The sequence below is a fragment of the Pithys albifrons genome, chromosome 3 (assembly GCF_047495875.1).
Source record: "Pithys albifrons albifrons isolate INPA30051 chromosome 3, PitAlb_v1, whole genome shotgun sequence".
NCBI lineage: Eukaryota > Metazoa > Chordata > Aves > Passeriformes > Thamnophilidae > Pithys > Pithys albifrons.
In genome coordinates, this window is record NC_092460.1 from 67485821 (window position 1) to 67505879 (window position 20059).

General features: G+C 39.0%; 1 protein-coding gene across 1 annotated transcript in view; it reads right to left on the bottom strand.

The window, feature by feature from the left end:
• Nucleotides 1-20059, bottom strand: part of MSRB3 (methionine sulfoxide reductase B3) — an 84170-nt gene that overhangs the window by 36354 nt on the left and 27757 nt on the right. The window contains 3 exon segments of the mRNA XM_071552280.1: nucleotides 1808-1836; nucleotides 11723-11800; nucleotides 13577-13685. Of these exon segments, the coding sequence (XP_071408381.1) occupies nucleotides 1808-1836; nucleotides 11723-11800; nucleotides 13577-13685 (216 nt within the window).

Genomic DNA, 20059 nt, shown 5'->3' on the forward strand with positions numbered 1-20059 from the left:
TTCCAGCCTTGGTATTGCTGGTCATGAAACACCCACTGAGGTTATGTAATTTCTGTGATTTCTTTTTTCTTAAAATGCCATTTTAATTGTGTGCTTAATCTGTTTTTTCTACTATCTTTCAATATCTACCCTTGGTTGTTAGCTGAAAGCTGTCCCAAAAGACACAGCGCTGATGAGACTGAGGTGTTAAACCTTCATAATTCTCAGTCCCAAGTACAGTATTAAGGGCAAAGAATAAAATGGGACCAGGAGCCCTGGGGCAGAGGCCTGGTGGCACATACTGAGCAGGCACTCACCACAGCTGCAGTAGTGCCAAACTTTTATGGCTACCTTGGGCTCCCTAGGGCATACCATACCCCTGCCTTCACTGCCAAGGGGAGCAGCAGGCAAAATAGTGCACCTAAAAGGAGAACTGCTTCAAAAGACAGTCAGAAACTTGTAGCTTAATCCACTGGGCAAATTGAAGCTCTGCAGAGAACATTTTCCACTTAACAGAAAAGTGAGACATGACATTGTTCCACACCCTAGTTTTGGGGACTTTGCTAAAATAAAGGGGGTAATGACAGACAATGTGTAAAGCTATCCCCCATGTAATTCCTCCATGTTTTGCCATGATCCAAGAACCTATCTTAGCACAGAGTTCATTCAAGCAGTATTTAAAGCAAGTAACCTCAAACTCATAGACTAAAATCATAATAGAAGCAAGATGACTCAAGTATACAAGATGTAGGAACTGGCTATTTAAATGCTTCCTGATGTAGATTTTACTCCTATATAGTTCCAAAGATAAAATCTCATGTGGAAAGAAAAAGCAACATAATGCCTCACATTTCAAACCCAAATCCTGGTGTACCTGGGATAAAAAGAAACATACTATTCTGTAAACACTCTGATTAATATATATTGTAAAATTCATAACATTATAAGCAGTTATAATCACTGCATTAAGCAAACCATATAGAAGATAACATTGGCCTAAAAACTAAATTGCCATAATAATATCATGTTTCCTGTTTAAAACAGACTTTTTCATCTTAACAAAAAAGGTATTTTGAGTGATGTTTTCAGGCAATGGACATTTCAGCTAGTTTCAGAACAATAGCTTATTCTTAATTTATTATTGTTTAACTTCAAGAAACACCCGGGAATAGTTAACTCAATAAACAACAGTCTGCTATTAGGATCTCTGTTTTTTTCACACAACAGTTCTCCTGTTTGCTGTCCTGTGTATTTTGTCTTGTTAGATATACATTAACCTGTTAGACTGACCCTCACTTCTCTCCCAATCCCTACAACACATTACAATCCTTTAAATAGACAACTTGAGAGAGACTGCCTTTTGGTAAACCTCCTCAACTGAGCTCTACAGACTGGTCTGGCATGCGTTGTGTACATGCATCTGTCATGAAAATTTGATGACAAATCAACTGTTTCCTGACAGATAGGCTGCACTGACTTCAAATTCCCATGAAATGTCTTTGTCCACCAGGAAGAAAAACATTCTCCTCTATAGCATTCTCAAACTTCACTCTTCCATTTGCTTTAGTCTGTATTATCATTTATTTGCATTATAATTTTTCTGGATCAATTAAAGCCTATGGTAAGATACATCTTCCTGATCATCTTTTGGGAAAATGTAAAGAGACAGCAACTGATGAAAGCAAAGAGGGTGAGAAATGAAGATCCTTTTAAAGACTGACCTACCCCAGTTTGTTTAAAACTAAACTGAATTTAAACTGATAAACTATTCTTTTGAGATTAACCTGAATAGTGTACATTCAGTAAAACACTGTAAATCGAAACATACCTGAATTGGAGTCAAACTTTGTTTCTGACCTGCAAAAGAAAATTAAAAGATCATAAGTTACAAGAAGTGCTTTATGCCATAAAAGCCATTTGTCAGATTGATCCTCCCGGTGAACAGAGTTTTTAACCAGACTAGTTACTAACTCTGTACATTAACATTTAATGCATTGAAAAGCATTTGAACCCAAATAATTACTATTATCCTTAATATTTTGCTGTTTTCTACAATGTAGAGTTACAAAGAAGATATTTTAAAAGTCCAATCACAAAATTAAGAAAATAAAACACAAATTTTAAACAGGATTAAATTATATACGGTGAATCATAGCATACAGTTGTTTGTATGAAATAGTTTTCATTCATTTTCATTTTTGAGAAGTCATTAAGAGGATTTAATTTATTCATGAATGTTTCCAATCTATGTTTGAAGCAGATACCATTTCATTAATGTCATATGTATTGTATCCAATGATCTGTACTTAATTGTACAACATCCTAGGAGGTTTTTGTTTGTGTGTGTCTTCAATTTACTCACTCTGCACATAGGAGTAAGTGGTTAGATTCTCTTAAAAGTGGAAAGTGGGGGGTGGGAGAGAGGGAAAGAGGAAGGGAGCCAGACCTAAATTTTAACTTGTTTTAACGTCTTTGCTAAAGGACAATGAAGTATGCATTATGCACCATTAGCTTTGGTTGTGCACTGCAGATTTTTCTCTCTCTAACAAGTAGTGTTTTCTTCTAAGGGCTTAGCACTTAGCAAATGAACCCTATAACCTGTATATTTTAAAAAAGGAAGAAAAAATTAGCCCTTGTGGGAACATCATGTTTCAGATATCGGTTAATAATACTTGTATATGTAGAAGCCTTTGAAGATCTCAGTTCAACTGTGGGAAAACTTAAGTTGGGTAATTACTCAAGATGCTGCTGATGTGCTGTCAAGCAGAATTAACCCTGTGACTAGGCCTATCTACACAATCTGCTACAAGACAGCATTGTCTATATTGAGCTCTCAAACCAATTAACGGGCATGTTCCAATCAGATTTATATCGCCCAGTAACAATCAGTTGTACACATGGTCATGGCTGTCACAGCAGGACACAAGGTCTGCTCAGCAGGAGTCCTGTTAAAGTATGTTAGGTTGGCAGCAAAATGCATTTCCCCAGAAATTCTAAGGAGGAAGTACAAGGTTGGGTCCTTTAACTTGCATCAAGCAGGGGATGTATTTTGGGAAGTTACAGTCCTTCTTGTTTCAGAAACAAATGACCGAAGCTCAAAAACTGATTGCAGATTTATTTTTTTCTTTTATATAATAAGCTTGCACATGCAGGTACATCTACATGTATTTTACATGTACTCTATAAATTTTATATAACTGTCATTGTAATTCCATACCAAGATCTATGCTACAGCAAAAAATATCAAATCACTCATAATTTAAAAAATGAACAAGTTCACACTATCAATTAAAGTCATCAGAAAGGAACCAAGTCTCTTGTCCCATTCTGCTCATTCGCTACCTTCCTTCAGTGGTCCCAATATTTTATGTCTCAAATATAACTCTCAGGAGAAGGAGAGATGAAAGGGAAAAAACATATCTTCCTAATTGATACTCATAAAGTACCACCAAAAGCACCAAACAAAGAAAGTATGTTGGTGATGTGCCTTCACAAATACCACCACCAGTCACTGCCCAGGGCACCATGCCTAGTTTGGCACTGTAATTCAGTTGGTATTTACACCCAGGAGGATGAAGTCACCACCCTACGAAAAGTGGTAACCGGATGGGGGAATTTCACCGAGTTCCAAGGAAAGCCACTTAAGGCAGTGTTTTATTTACAATATTCTCCTCAAGCTGCTGTATATCTACCTAGCCTATTCTTTCTTCCTCATCCCTCTATCAGCAACACCTCACCTCATAGCTAGACACAACATAGGAATATTACACTCAGCTTCTGGTATGGACATAGGCACTGCAATTTGTGGCATCAGAAAACTGGCCCAGGGGCCAAGGTGGCAGAGTGTGCATGGGGAGGAGGGTCACAGGGTCACTGGGCACTGTAATAAGTACCAAAGCTCCAAACAGTCATAAATTACTGGACAACAAATCAGAAAACTGATATGGGGGTGATAAATGAATAGAACTTTGTCTGGAAATAGCAGAATAGCTATGAAAGAAAACACAACATGGGAGGTAGTACTAGGAACTTTCGAGAGCAGGAGGGTCACCTATGTTACGGTCACTGTTTCAGCTTGGGAAAACACTGCAAAATTTAGGACACAGTATTACAGAAACTGTTAGAGATCTTAGAAAGGCAAAGAAAAAATTGAGGAAAATAATGAAGCATCTTTGGCATTGCAAATAAGCAATAAATAGCAGATGTGAGAGAAGGACTCTGCAAAAGCACAAAATCGTCTTGACTACTTGAAGGAACAACAAAGCTCCCAGCAATTTCAATGGAAGCAGCACATTTTTCCTAGATCTTCCAGTATTTACATCTTCTTTAGTTGCACATAGGTGCCAAAAATGTGCAGCTAAAATACGGGCATTAAATTGGATAAATAATGAAAGTACATTCCAAAGGGATGTTCTGCTACACACAGAAATATTCACTCTGACTCGCTTGTACTTTTAAAACTACATTAACTAGAAGAAAAAACCTCATAATTCTTTGTTAGCACAGTACGTACTCTGATATGCAACCTAAGTATCACGCCAGACCAGATCCACCTTACAGTGCCAGGTCCTGACTGTACAAATTGTCTTTTATCATTTATTACAACAAGAGGGAAGAAAACCTCCAATTAACAGAATAATAGCTTTGTGTGTATTCTCTCTACTTCTGACTTTCTACCTGAAATGAGTCCCTATGCATAAAAAGAGCAAGAGGGTATTTATAAAGTGCTTTCCATTTCCAACTGTGATATGGCTAAAATACACACAACAAATAGCAATACAAATGCCAAGTAGGCTCAACTACCAACACACCATATGAAAGGAAACAGTGAGCTACTGGAAAAGATTTAGCTAAGGGCAAGGTGCTGCAATACTTTTAAACATCCCAGAAATAATTAAGTAAAACACAAACAATAAAATACATGATGACCACTTTATCTGTACTGTAAAGAGATGCAGGGTTTCAACCTGTTCCTTTTAAAAGGCATCTTAACCAGATGCTCAGACTGCCAGATACTGAGAGAGAAATGGAGGAATGATAATCACCATGTGCTCCTATAGTGTGAATTTTAAACTGCTGCCTTTGTAAGCATGACTGAACTGCAGTTGTTCAGTGCCACATATTACCATACAACCAGACGCACTACAGCTGAAGCAAAGGTAGAGCTGCTACTTGCAGAGACACAGGCCTTTGGCAAGGAGAGAAGAAAAGGATCTACTGCAGAACCTCTGCAGCTGCATCACAACTGCCTTTTCTTTTACCCTTTGTGATAAAGTATTTAACAGGTTTATATAGGTTTTGTTGAAGGAACATGAGGAACATGGGCCTTGGAAAGCCCCATGGTTCTCTCAGAAAGTACTGTGCAGTTCTAATTATTTTGTTTTAACGTTGAAGGACTCTCTTGGCTTTCTTACACCTTTGCATTAGCAGTTTTAAGCCAGGTTGTTCCTTTGGAAAGTTTTGCTTGAAGGATGCTAAACACAACACTGATAGGGACAGACATTCAAAATACTACTCCCCACTGAAAAGGACTTTGGCAGAGTAAAGGTCTGTTACAGTCATAAAGATGACAGATGCAGCTTTGGTAAATCTTAATTTTCAAAGAGCTTTATTCCATATTGGCATGGGCAGTTTGCTAAAGAGACAATGATCTAGCAGGCTCCTGATGCAGTCTAAGCTAACCAATGTGTGAGCAGAATACAATCATTCCTCTCTCATGTTTGCCACCAATGGTACAGAAAATAGGAAGTTGGAGTATCAGTGTTCCTGCCTACAGCATTGCCAGCAACCTAAAGAAAGCCAGGACAGAAATGCTCAGTTGTGAGCATGTCCCTGGACACTGCGTTCACCCACATCATGTTACAAGAACTTGTTGCCCCTAGACAAGACCTAGGCAAACTTCACGGGAGGCTCAGGCCAGGGACCGTTCCCCACAAGCAGGATGAACCAGGCCATTTTGTTTCAGAGGAGAGTAGTGTAGGCTAAAAACACAAGATATGTCTTGCCACTTGCTTTTAGGGTCAGAAAAGAGGCTTTTGTCCATTTTATTTACAAGTATGGACACAACCCTTCTGAAAACACAAATTATTACTTGGAAGCAGTCACTGACCTTACTCACGATTCCAAGCACCAAATAACAAGTCAAGCTTCCAGAAAAAAACAAAACACAGTAGGATTCAAAATTAATACCTAATGTAACTACCTAGGAATTTCTGAGACCCTCATCATCAAGAAATTTGAGAAGTCCCCAAGCTTTGAGCACCACATAGCTCCTTGGGCACTAGAAGAAGCAAAGCTGGGCTCGCTGCTGCGTTGTAGCCAGAGGACAGACCTTGTGGTGCCTCAGGCCATGAAACTAGTAACAGGTACTTCCCACAGCTGGACATTCCTAATGCCTCTCTCTCTTCCACCTTCATGTGGATTCTCTGTTATAACACAATAATACATATTATTTGCAATAATATTATCTGCTATAATCTAATAATACAGTTGAGCTCTTGTACGGGTCTCCCCTCAGAGAGGGCTTGAATGTGATCTCTATCCTGAGTTTCTTATCGTTTTAAGAACTTAATGTCTTTGAGGTTTAATAACTACTTCTCTGCCAAATGTGGCTGGAATTGGCAAGTAGATTAAATGATACAGTTTTATTATCGGGAAAAGACTGACACAAGGTCGCCATAATGCTGTAAGTCTTACTTCCTTAGGAAGTCTGGTTAAAGGAGAAAGTTTGATTCACTGTTGATGGATACTGTGACAATTTCAGTTCTGCGTATCAATGAAAAGCCCAATTCAAAAAGAGCATTTTAACATCACAGAATTAATTAGGTTGGAAAATACTTTTAAGATCATCAAGTCCAACCATTAACCAAGTGCTCTCAAATCCACCACTAATCCGTGTTTCTAAGCACCACATCTACATGTGTTTTCAATACCTCCTGGGACGGTGATGAGTAGTCTCTGGGTGAATTCCGTCTAGAGTTTATTTTAATGTAAGAGCTATAAATATAAATACAGAAATCTACAGCTTCTAGAGTCAGAATCCATAACAATCCACCCTACCTGATTTTACTTGAGGTATATACACATAGTCAAGCATAAGGTAGGTTAAGACCAGCTGAAAATTAGTTCTTCCAAGCAGGGTGACTGATGAACAGTCAACACAAAGCAGTGCAAATTTCAAACAAGGGAAATAACATATCAGGCTTTAAAGTTTACAAAGAATCCATTCCAATTTTACACTGAAAATAGTTCATAGTAGAATAACTGCAAATATCTACAGGAGCAATTATCCCCTGTACTCAGCACTGCTGAGGGTGCACTTCCTGTGTTGAGTTTTGAGCCCCTCACTGCAAAGACACTGAGTTTCTGGAGCATGTCCAGAGCAGAGGAAGGAAGCTGGTGAAGGATCTGGAGCACAAGTCTGATGGGGAGCTGGGAAGCTGGGGAACCTGGAGAAAAGGAGGCTGAGGGGAGACCTTATCTCTCTATAAAACAACCTGAATGAAGGGTGTAGCCAGTTGAATGTTGATCTCTTCTCCCAGGTAACAAGTAACAGAATGAAAGGAAATGGCTTCCAGTTGCACCAGGGGAGGTTTAGATTGGACATTAGTAAAATTTCTTCTTGGAAGGGGTTGTCAAGGACTGGATCAGGCTGTCCAGGGAAGTGGCTGAGTCACCATCCCTGGAGGTATTTAAAAGACATGTGGACAGGGCACTTAGACACATGGTTTAGTGGTGGACTTGGCAGGGCTGCTTAACAGTTCGACTCAGTGATCCTACTGGTGAGAACCAAATTACTCAAACAAATGTTATGAAATAGAAGGTACTGATTTCAATAGTTTTTTAAAGAAACTCAGAGTCAGTCAGGACAGATGAAGTTGCTCAAGTAGTTCTATTAGGTCTTACTAGAACACTACAGCAGTGACTTCATATGGGCTCTCCTAGCCAGATAGCCAGTGCTGATTTGTCATTTGGCATGCTCAAATGATATAAAGATCATTAAGAAAGCTTAAAAACCATAATTAAGCACTCAGCACTGGGACACGGAAATTCCTTGTAGAGATCTAGCCTAGTGACTGCAATCCTCCCTTATGTTGTGAAGGCAGAAGTGGTACAATGTTCATGATACAATTATATTGCCCAATCACATTTTCACTTTCTCATGATTGGATGTCTGAGAGGTGTTGAGAAGACCTGACATAGCTCAACAAAAATCAAATGGAAACATAACATGGACAAGGCTATTGCTACGTCTCCCAATGCATGTTCAGAAGAGCCAACACCATTACCAAGAATTCCTTCCAGGAAGCAATAAAAGCAGCAGCGGGTGATTTATGAAGACTTGGCAATTCAGTCCTTGGCCCTAAAAATTGAAAACTGACAGAACAATAATATTTCTTTTTTTAAAAGGAAATCATTCTCTCAGGCTTTTCAGTTTCCATCTCTACCACATCTTTCTCACAGTCCTGCATATGGTAAAGGATATGACCACAGTTTGTTAAATATGGAATAGCTTCTCTCCTATGGCAATAGCGTGAGTTATGGATTTTACTCAGTTCCATTCTAACCTGCTCTTGCCATGGCTGTGGACAGAATGGTATCTTTGCATAATCTACAAGTAAATGCCTTGAAAAATTCAAGTAGGTGCAATCTTGCAAATACACTTGGCCCTGAGAAAATACTGAGGATTTGGGGGCATAGGAGGCCCTCTGTGAACTGATACAGAAAAACACAACCTTAACATGGAAGCTGTCCAGTCATGATAAATGTGGCTCACAAAAAATTAACATGAACAGGTATGGTTGGTAAGTATGGGGGCTTTGTCTTATTTGTTTTCTATCAGATCTGCTCCAGCCATACCAGGTTAGGTCCAGTGAAGAGGAAGTCATAAAAAACCACCGTAGAGAAAGGTGGGGGTAACAGGGCTCCTCCTTTTAGCATAGGCCTACAGCTAGACTGGAGTAAGTGTAACACAAAACTGTGTAAGGGCTGGCTTGCAGAAATTGAGGTCCTTGAGATTGGTTTATTGTCTCTCTCATTTATTGCTTTCTTTAGGGCAGCTGTACTGGGATGTAGGAGACTGTCTGGCGTGAAGATTCAGAGATGGAATAATTAGATTCAATGGCATAATTATGGATTTTATGTGTGAGGCACCTTTGTTTGTGGAAAAAGTTAAAGCATGTCCTCCATAAAGCTTAGGATGTTTCTAATAACACTAATACAAGTAGGTAGATGAAGAGATGTCAAATTCCTAGTTGTTTCTTTTATCTTTCCTGTGATAGAGACGATTTCTTTTTTAAAGACGTACCAAAAAAACAGGTCTTTCATCTGTAGTGTAAAATTCATGTGTTCCCTGACCTCGTGTGTCACATGGTAATGAAACAACATAAATCAGAAATGTTAGAAGTTGAGGTTTGTTAATATTACTGCGGAAGCTCTAGTCTCTTTTCTAGTTAAACTGACAGGTCCATAGTCCAAATATATATATATTTACAGATTACAACAACACAGAGAAGAAAAAAATTAATGGATATCCAATGAGAAATAAATGTAAATGAAATTTTCAGATGACTATCTGGAAATTACAAAAGAAAAGAAAAACACCAAAAAACTCCCTATGCCACCACAAAAACTACTTGCATTTTAAATGGACAATGGACTTTCTTTCTATTGCACTACCACCTTACTCCTAAGAAAATACTTCAGTGATTTACACTCTGTGGGGAAAATGTAGTAAATAGCACACATTTTACATTCTCTTATGTATGTTTCCCTATCACTTTTTTTCAGCTGTCTGGGCTGAATCAGTGACCAAGATACAGGAATCTGGTTGAGAAAGACACTATATACTGTTATTTTGGGGTCAGTAAACAAAAGAAGATGGACTCCTATTGGCTTCTTCATTTGTTCTCACCCTGGCCAGCCACTTCAGCACACCTGGCTGAATTTGATGTAGGCCAGAGGAGGCAAGAGCCCTCAAGGCAACACAAAGACTTTTGAGAGGGCTAAGGCCAGTCCACCCTCAGGACACAATCAGTCAGGTGTCTTCCTCAGGTGTCCACAGGCCTACGATTTATTAAAAATAAAAGGTAATGTCCCTCTTGCCCTCTCTTCTCCCATAAAATCCAGAGGGAGTCTCAAAGAGAATCCAAAACCAAGGACATTTCCATATAGCTCATTTTACATAGAGAAATCCAACACGTTAATGCAAGACTATGCCAAAGAATACCATGCATTTGAGATAATCCCAGTAAAATCTCATATTACAGTTTTTTGCCATATTAGACGGATTGTGAATGCAACAGGAGACTAGTTCACATTCATTTATGTGGACTATTGCTGTCCAAGTCTCACCCCAGAAAAAAATCTAGACTCTTTTCTCCATCAGATGATAGAAAGAAACTCTGTCATGAAGGTAGAAAGTAAAATCCTGGCTCTGTTGTATTCATTTTCCAAATATGAATTGACTTCAACACAGCCAGGATCTCCCTGACAAAGATTTAGCTGTTGTGAGTAGGGGAATGTCTAAATGGCAAAGTAGAAAATCAAGTTATGGAGATTCTGGATCCCCACTTTGCACCCCCAAGCTAAGCACCGTAGTAACACATGAGATGAGACTATTGTCTTGGCTGCATTTGTAACCATCAGTTTTTTCAACTCAAAAGATTCACATTATTATTCAGGTTTCTGCAGGTAATCTTCCCAAGAGAGGAATCAAACATTACAGAGATGAAGTGCTTCTTTCATTTTACAGACAGTCTCTTGAGAACATCACTATCACATCCGGTGATTCCAGAGCTACATCAGTTGAATTTTCTTTTGTAACCTATTACTGGTCCAGTTTTCTCTATTATTAGTGCTATCCTGACCATCCTACTTCATGGTCTTGTAAAGATACCTCCTCAGGTGAGAGGAACTGAGTCACTGTGAACCAAGTGGGGAAAAAAAGCAAGAAAAAAACTAAGTTCTTCATCAGAATGAACACAAGCAGCCAGAAATAAGAAAAAACACATAAACAACAACTGAATCTGTGCAGAACAATGCCGTGATCAAGAGAATTCAATCAGCAATGCTTCTAGCATTAAATTTAGGGCCATAATTCCCACAGTACTTACAGAAGTACTTACAGAATATTTTTCATGCAAGACAAAAAAGTTAGTACTTCTTTCTTCATCTGTGCTCCAATTTCTAAACCAGCTCTCTATGTGTGTTAATTGGGATGGATGGAAATAGAGCGAGGCAATTTCCTGGGTTTTGTTTTCTTAACTGCCTGAATTCTAAAAAAAAAAAATCTACTTTTTTTCTCCATTATCAGATAAAATGCTGTAGCATGGATCCAGCATCATCAGCTGGTAGCTCTTGGAGCTACCTGTAAGTAATGCTGACAGTCAAACCTCGGTATCTGTCAATGCACTGTGTAACACTGTGTTGCAATTACTCAGGATAGCTGAATGTAGACAAAAAATATTAAAAAAAATACAATTTTTTTCCTGTCCTATTTCCTGTTTTACCTGAATGTCATTTTACTGTCTTATTTTTTTATCTTAATTTTTATCTTTATTGTAAGATTAATTTACTATAGCACTAGTATTTACATTCCTTCTCTTTTATCCCTTAACAGGTTGAATGTCTTCACCATTCTGTGAGTCTATGAAATGACCTTATATAATTATGTATGGAATATACACAAGATTGCACATAACCTAAGAGACAGATATCTCAAAACTATATTTAGCATACTCACTTGAATAAAGGAGTCCCACAAACAACACATTTGTATATTCCTTGAGCTTTATGGTGTGTATACTCCCCCTCAAAGGCACTGGGAAAACAACAACACAACATTTTAAAATTAAATAAAGGAATTTAGGGTTATTTAGTTATCAAAGTAGCTAAGTCTTTAGAAAACGTTATAGAAAATCCTCACATTTTCAAAGTTGGCAGTTGGTTTTTATTAACGGCAGTAAATAAAGCAGGCACAGGAAAAGGGGCATGTCCTTGTTAGTGTGCCTCAGGTGTTACGTATCATGCAAAAGGAAGTGACTGTCCCACAGTTCAAAGGCCAGAAATACAACACCAACAAAAAGCGTAAAACTGAAGTCTTCCCCTGTTTGGCAAGTGAAATGTCCAGGTTTTGTAAACTTGGATTGTTTAGCACGCAGCTGAACCTGCCACACCTGCCTGGGCTGTGTCTGGGCCATGTGTCTGGCGCGCTCGGTGGCCGCCGTGAGCAAGGTGTGAGGCACTGAGCCAGGCTGCCACTGCTGCCCGGGCAGCAGAGGCATTGTAGCCGAAAATGAAATAATTGGTGCATGATTTCAAGCTGTGTGTGCCTTGTATTTTCAGTTGAAAAGCAATATTCCAGCTTTAAGGGAATATTTTTCTAAGTTAACAATCTAAAAGGCTAGGAGGTCATTCACCTAATACGAATCAGCTGCGCTAGCCCAACAAAAAGCCTATGTGCTCAGCAGCTTGTTTTTATTATCCTTTCACCCTTTTTATGAGGTCCAATTTTTTTTATAAACAGGATTTTTAAGAATGACCTAATCTCCGATTGTTTGTGTGCATTAAATCACATTGTTGGTCCCGTACACAAGAGCACGGAGGGCTGGGGGCAGGCAGCCCTCCCAGCAAAGCCCACTGTGCCCTGCCCCATGGGGCTGCAGGAGCACCAAGGGGACTGAAGCCGAGGGGGCACTGTCCCTGCCAGCCTCCCCGGCACACTGAGCCACCAAATTCAGCACTGCGAGGAAGAGGAGTGCCCATTAACCGGGACTGCACGTGTGGCAGGGAGCCCTTTCAGCTCATGAATGAAAACAAGCAGTTACATCATTAGTACATTTGGAGCAGAGGTAGAGCCAGGGCCTTAGGCCAAGCTCAGTGGTATAAATTAGACAACAAAAAATGGCTGGGCCTTGGCAAGTTACTTTTGTGCTGGAATCAGCTGAGAGAGAGACTTTATTCACTAAAAAGTCTTGGAAGCAAGTCTTTTTTTCCCTCCAGGACTTGAGGCTGGCTTCCAGCGACTAAAGCCATGTGAGGGCAGTTATTGAAAATTTTTGACATTCCAACCACAAATGAGCCAATAAATACCTTCTCCACATGTGCTTCAAAGAGAAATTGGAGTGGGGTGGAAAAGAACTAAATTATGCTACCTTCTTTCTGCAGCCAAAACGTCTATACTTACAATGGCCACCTTCAAAACTCCAGCCTCCTGGCACAGGGCCATTTCCCTCGTGGTTCTGCTTACTGCAATGTCTTCCAAAAAAAGTGTACCTAAACCACTATTACTTCCACACGTTTTGTAGTAAACCAAAAAGAGACTCTAAACATAAGCCTGGTGACTTTATAAGACATGCAGTGTTCATTAAAAGAAAAAGTCACACAAGACCTTTGGCCCTGGCCCCTGTGTTGCAGATGCTTGTCTTTGCAGTAGTGTTAATTTGTAGGGGTTAGTAAACAAGTGCAGAAATCCTGGGGGAAAAAAAAAACAAACAACAAAACTTGGTGGGAAAGGTGAGGAAACACCAGTAAGAGGAGGAGTAGAACAGAAAGATGCCTGTGTTTTGAGACCTGAATTTCTTTCATCCTGCCTTACCTTTCAGTCCCTTTTTCCTGAGTGACATGGTACTGCAAGGGTGTCAGCCGCTTCCTCAGCTCCTCCTGGGAAAAGACCACCTTACAGTGCTTTTTATCCCTACATGACCCTGCAAAGGGAGAGGATATGGGAGAAGGAGCCTTTTTAGATCAAATCCTGAATAATTGCTTTGGCAGACAGCCACAGCATAGCGTCTGCATTCACTTGTCAATGACCAGACCGGTCCCTTATGCACGAAGAATAGCTCAGCTGTACTGCAGCTGATTATGTCTTCAAATCCAGGTTTAAAAAAGATTTTTATAGAGAGCCAGGTGATTCCACTGGAGCAGTGACAATGTGCTACAGCCAAAGCCCTTTGATGTGTTAGACACTAAACTGTTGCGTGCACAATTGTTCACAAGAAAGCACCATTTTTCTGACCATTAAAAAAACCCAAAACTGCATAAAAACCAACTACAGCTGAAACATTCTTTACAACACATCTATATAGGAGACTTACGGTAATGGGCATATGATGTTTAGCCACAACATCTAGCAGTTTCATTACCCTTAAAAGCAGCTGAAAAACAATTCTAAATCTTCAGAATTACAATAACGTTGATTTAACTTCTAGTTGCGTCCTCACTCTTTAAACAGCAGCCATTTTATTTTTTCACTGTTGAAGCACTGGAATAGGAGCCCTGAGGAGCAAGTAATGTCTTTATGCACAAAGCTGTACAAGGCTCAACAATGAACTTGCTGTAAAATTTAAAGTTGTTATTGAAATTAACCCTCCTTTGAAAATCTTGACTTACACATTGCTTAGTTCACACAGAAAATCCAAGGAATAGGTAAGGATTACCGTAAAAAACCCACATTAGTATAGTGCAAAAATTCACATCAAGAAAGAAAGAAAAAAAAACAATAAAGTTGCTTTTGGGAATGAAAACTCTCAAAGTAGCAGCAGAAATTGCCAAATTTTCAGGTAACTTCAATAACTGTTGGCAAAAATTACCTGACAAAATACAGCAGGGGAAAAGCACTCTAATTATGACAGTCATTAAAATATGGTACAATTAGAAATAAATAGTGCCGACAAAATTATTTTTTGCTACTAACACATATGCATTCATAAAAAGACCAATTGTGTTCCCAAAGTAGAGGCAACAGAGCTACCCATCTGTATGTCATTTAGTACAGGAGAGGCAATGGCAGGTTTAAATTACATGGTATTGAATTGCAATTTCCTAACATTGGAAGCTTTTCTGCTTTTTTACCTTGAGTCATTACTAAGGAGCGTTCATAAAAAGTAGCTTAAAGCACAGATGCTTGCAAATCATTTAAGAAAAGATGTTTCTTTCTTCCTCCCCCTCTTCTCAATTTTTTAATGTGTGGGGGTGGGTGAATAGGAGAGAGAGAAAAAGAATAATGCTATTGGTCACTATCAACTAACCATTAACCCTAGGAAGGATTTTCAGGAAGAAAAAAGTAAAATTGAAAACATCTGATTGAAGCAAATAGTGCAAACATAAAAAGCTTTACTACTGAAAGAAAGGTATTGAAAAGCGACTTTATTTCATAGATTAGAAATTACTTTTCATCTAAACATTCTTAAAAACAGATTGTTTTCCACTCTAAGCCCTCTCATTAGCTTCGCTGCAGAGCCCTCGTTTTAATGGCAAGCTTTGAAAGAGTGCTGCTGTATGCCTTTGTTAGCTTCAATCTTATTTGGGAGAGGGATAAAGATTTCATTCCAGGTCTCTTTGTTTGTCTTTCAAGAACCACTAAAGCAGTATTCACACAAATTTTGCAGGAATGTGCCCTGTGCCATAGCTTACAAATTATTTGGTTTTGGTGCACTTAAAGGTCACCCTCCAAATTAGCAAAATTTTCCTACATCCTGGCTTTTCAACCTTAAATGTAAATATTGTTTCCTAACTGTAAGTGAGGTTTGTTCTTTATAACATTTGGTTGCTTATTTAAAGATGTCAAACTTTGGAGGTTTTTATTCTCCAAACGTGCAGGACTCTAGGACTAATAAGTCTTTCAAAGTATAGCTAACAGGGAAAGAAAGCACATACATTATATAAATAGCTATTGTTATCTTGCATTACACAGCCCAGAAAGAAACTGTTTGAGACACAGTCTGTTATCTATAATTTCAGTCTTAAAAAGTAGTCTACAGAGCAGAGAATCTCACAAACTAGTATCACTTTTAATAATATCTACCCCCATAATTTTAAAAAGGCATACATACTGTTTGCTCTTTAGCTTTTGCCAAAAAAAAAAAATATCGCAAACTAAGCATAGCTTCACTTTGGAGAAGGAGAAAATACTGAGTGTTTCAAGGAATGGTCACTATTCCCTCTACTCCTCTTAGGTAATTTTTCATCTTGTTTAGAAATTTAATGTTCTTTAATCAATGGGCTCACTATATGCACCAGAAAATTTCTAGATGCCACTTGATCCACAACATAGATCAGAAGTAGAAAGCATGTTAAAAAAAGATTCTTTTATCCTCTTATTTTTAATAATTAACTGCATATTTTATAATACAAACAAGTATTTTTGTCTGGAGGGGAATTTTGCCAAACTGCACGGGGGTAAAATGCAACTGACTCCAACGAAGGATTTGCCAGGTTTGTAATTTGAGTACACATCAGCAGAAAGTTGCACTACAAATCATAAAGGAAATCTCTTGGTCCAGTCCTCAGCATTGAAGAATAACCCTATCCCATTAATTGCACTTATTATTTAACTGCTAGCAACAAAAAGAATAGGTCAGTAAACTGATCACATTATTTCTGTATTGCAAAAGAGCCAAGGAAGTAAACCAAGACTCACTCCTGACTGCAGAGGATGTAAGGGTACTTTACCTAAAACAGAGCTAGTCTACAAGCATTTATAAAATGCAATGAATCCTAGAAACCACTGTATGAAATTCTAGTCCTTTGGTTAGGAAAAAAATTACATGCAAGAGAGACAAAGTGCTCAGCTTTTAGTCAGAGTGGTTGCTTCTGGGTTTGCAGCTGTTCCAGGGGACAACACAAAGTTACACAAAGATATGCCCAATATGAGGAAAACCGTCACTAGTAATGGAGATATTATCAAACTTATTATTAAACCAGAGAATAAATGGGCAGGCTGATCACCTTCCTCAGTGTGGATCTCCATAGACAGGATGAGGTTTGGGTTGTGGAAAGGGTTCCCATACAGGCAACAAATTCTTCAGCAACTCAGGCATTAAAGGCAGGCTCACAGTTCATTGGTAAATTATACAGTTCGAAGCAGATGAGAAAAAAAGTCATCAGTTCTATAAATAGCATGACATCAGTGTGATTACATTAAAGGTGAGATTAAATTAAATACAGTGTAACAGAGTCTGGATTCATAGGATCTATATTAGGTCTCTGGAATGGATCTCACTTGTTCTTTGAAGGTGATGACATTCTCAGCAATGACTTTTAGAAGAGCCCAGGACAGCTGTGTTCTGAACTCTAGTTAAGAGAGGTGAACACTGACCTGCAAGGGCAAACAAAATTCCCTTTACATTCCACTTCAGGATCGAAGGCCAGATTAAAACTCTCTGATCAGCACACCATGGTGCCTTCATGGTGCTGGCACTCTCAAGAAGAGCAATGTGCAGGCAACTGTCACCAGCAGGCTCTTGCCTTCAGCCTTGTGCCAACCATTACAGTAGTCCTAAAAGCAGTTAAGATCCTGGAGCAGGATGGAAGGCTCTGAGAGGAAAAGACCAGGCTCACAAATCTCAAGGCATAAACATTAAAAAAAAAAAAAGTTGAGAAGGGTGAAATAAACATGAACACAAACCCTTCTTGGAGCCTTCAGAGTATTCCTGTGGTTAGGAATGGTTTTTTCCATGCTGCCATTTACTGTTCACCTGCAGACTACAGGCATTTCAGAGTTCAGCTCCAGAGTCCTCTATATGAATTAAGTGAACAGAAAGTATTTTCTGGGTGTTGACCTGATAATGAAGACATTAAGTGTCTCACCTCACATATAAATTCCAATTGACCTTTTCAAATCTGTGGTTCATAACATTCCTTCCCTATAAGCAATCACAAGAAAACCAGCAACAAGATATGTTCAGACACCAGTTAGCAGATCATTACTCCTCACCACTCAGCCCTTTCACCTGTTCCAACATGCCAGAGGGTGGTGATTAGTGTCTGACATGCCCTGAAATATGGTGGCATTTTGCTTGATGGCTTTCTGACTTCAAACAGTCTTTTGAATCATTCTAACAGTTTTCTCTTTTTTTTTTTTTTGCTTCCTATCACTGAAATTAGCTCCGTATTTCAACTGTGTGGAAGACACAGCATACATATTCCCCCTTCTATGTATGCTTATGTTCCACAAGCATAAATGGACATTACAGTCATGGACTGAGCACATACCACTTTGACTTCCTGAATTAAATACAGCAAGATGAAATGTTCCAGCAGAGCATAGCCATATAATAAATTGGGCTTCTAGTTTTCAGTACTACCTCTTTTAATATACCCAAGAAGTTTTTTGGGGGCCTTCCAGCACATTTTATTATTTATATACCAGCCCAGCCCAAACCCTGCAATGCGACTTGTGTAGGCAGACCCTTGCATAGCTACTTAAGGGTCTATGAATATACATCAGATTACAGGATCTGGCTCTCAGTATACATCACTTTGCTTCTCCAAATCTGTCCCCCCCTGAGTGGCTTAGACCATGGTAGATCAATGGTAAATTTTCAAAAACTGACATTAAGAGGAATCCTGCAAAGTTAAAAAATACTTGCACACATTTCTTTAAAGAAATATCCTTACATATGCTATTGTTAACACAGTATTATTAAAAATGGAATATCTCAGGTTTTATTATTTCAAATTTCCTTTATACAGTTTATGCCTCTTGTTGACAGTTTTGCCTCTCTCTCTGATTACAAAAAGGCAAATACACAACTCTCTCACTTTTGCTCTCTGCAGCCTCTAGTCCGCAGCCTTGGGAGAATGCCAGTGTATTCTCACTGCAAACAAGCCGGATCTTGCTCATCTAGTTTAAAAAAGAACAACTCTTGAAAATGCAAATCATTGCAAACACTTCTAGTGCCTTGTAAATTGGAAAACACAGTGTTATAAAACCTGTATTTGACATCATATTTCTTTTTATAATCCACTCACAAGGCATTTTAAATTACCTAAGCCTGCTGGTGACTAGAATAGATGGTGCAAAAGAAACTCTGAAACGTTGGGAGGTCAAGTTTAAGTAAAATCCAAACTTCATCATTAAAAAACCCCTGTAAATGTTTTACACATTGAAAAACTAATCTGTATTTCTCCTCTGAGGGATGGCTCCTTTGCTTTTTTGCTGTAGGTAGCTAACTCCCACCTGCTGTTGTAATACCATTTGCAGTTTCATGCAAGCATTAGGAGTAATGGGGCGAAGACCATTTCCACTATATTGTGTGTTGAAAATCCTAAAGCCAGGTACCAGGACAGCAGTTCCAATTTTGGGTCAAATGCCAGGTTCTATCTTAAAAGAACATGACCCAAAAATTAACTGTGTTTAAAAAAATTATTTACTTAACCCCATGAAGGTCAGATGGCCACAAAGGAAGGGTAAGCCCCTTCTTTGCAAAGTTGCAAACTTCCCATGCAATCGGGTAACAGAGCTGTCACATTTATTTTTTCCACCTGGTCATCAGCATGGCTCATGTTTAATAAAAACACATATATTCTGACTCACTGACAGAAATCTCCCATATAAGGACAGCAAATTTCTTAGGCACAAAAAAAAATTTAAAGAAAGTCTCCAAACTACTAATTCGTGCATCTCTACTGTGCACTTGTTTTCTTTCCAAAGAAAGTGATACTGGAATCCCAGCAGTCCTGTACAGGCAGCATCTACGGGAACAGAAGCTGCCCTGTTGTTTCCACAGGTCTACGAGCGTGTTTGCAGCAAGTTATATGGCCATGCAAGCCAAAGACACATTCCCTGGAAAAGAAATCTGAACCCTGCAAATGTAAAAAACATTTAACAAAAGACTGAAGTGTTTTGCATAGTATGAAAGGGAGAAAGAAAAGAGGCTTTTTGTCCTCTCCAGCCATGTCTACTTTACTTCCTTACCTGACATTAATGAAATAAATGTCACCAACAGCCACAATCTTGGTTTCACAACCTTTCCAAATTTTAGCAACTGAGGAGTCCACCACCACCCTGCGCTAGCTGGTGGAGGAGAAGGCAGCTTTCCCTGGAGCTTTTTGAGCTGTCAGCTTCACTAGTACCACAGCAATGACAGCATGTGGCTGCTTGGCAGAGGTTGGTGAATAGAAGAACCTTCAATTAAGTGGAGCAAAAGCTCATTATGTTATAAACTGCCACATTTGTTACCGTTTCTGCTGAGATGGCCAAAGACAGAGCGCACAAGGCAGCTGACCTATTTGCCTTACTCTTGGATGCAAACTAGGCAAGACAAGATCTATTGGTACAGCAGTGAAGGAACATTTA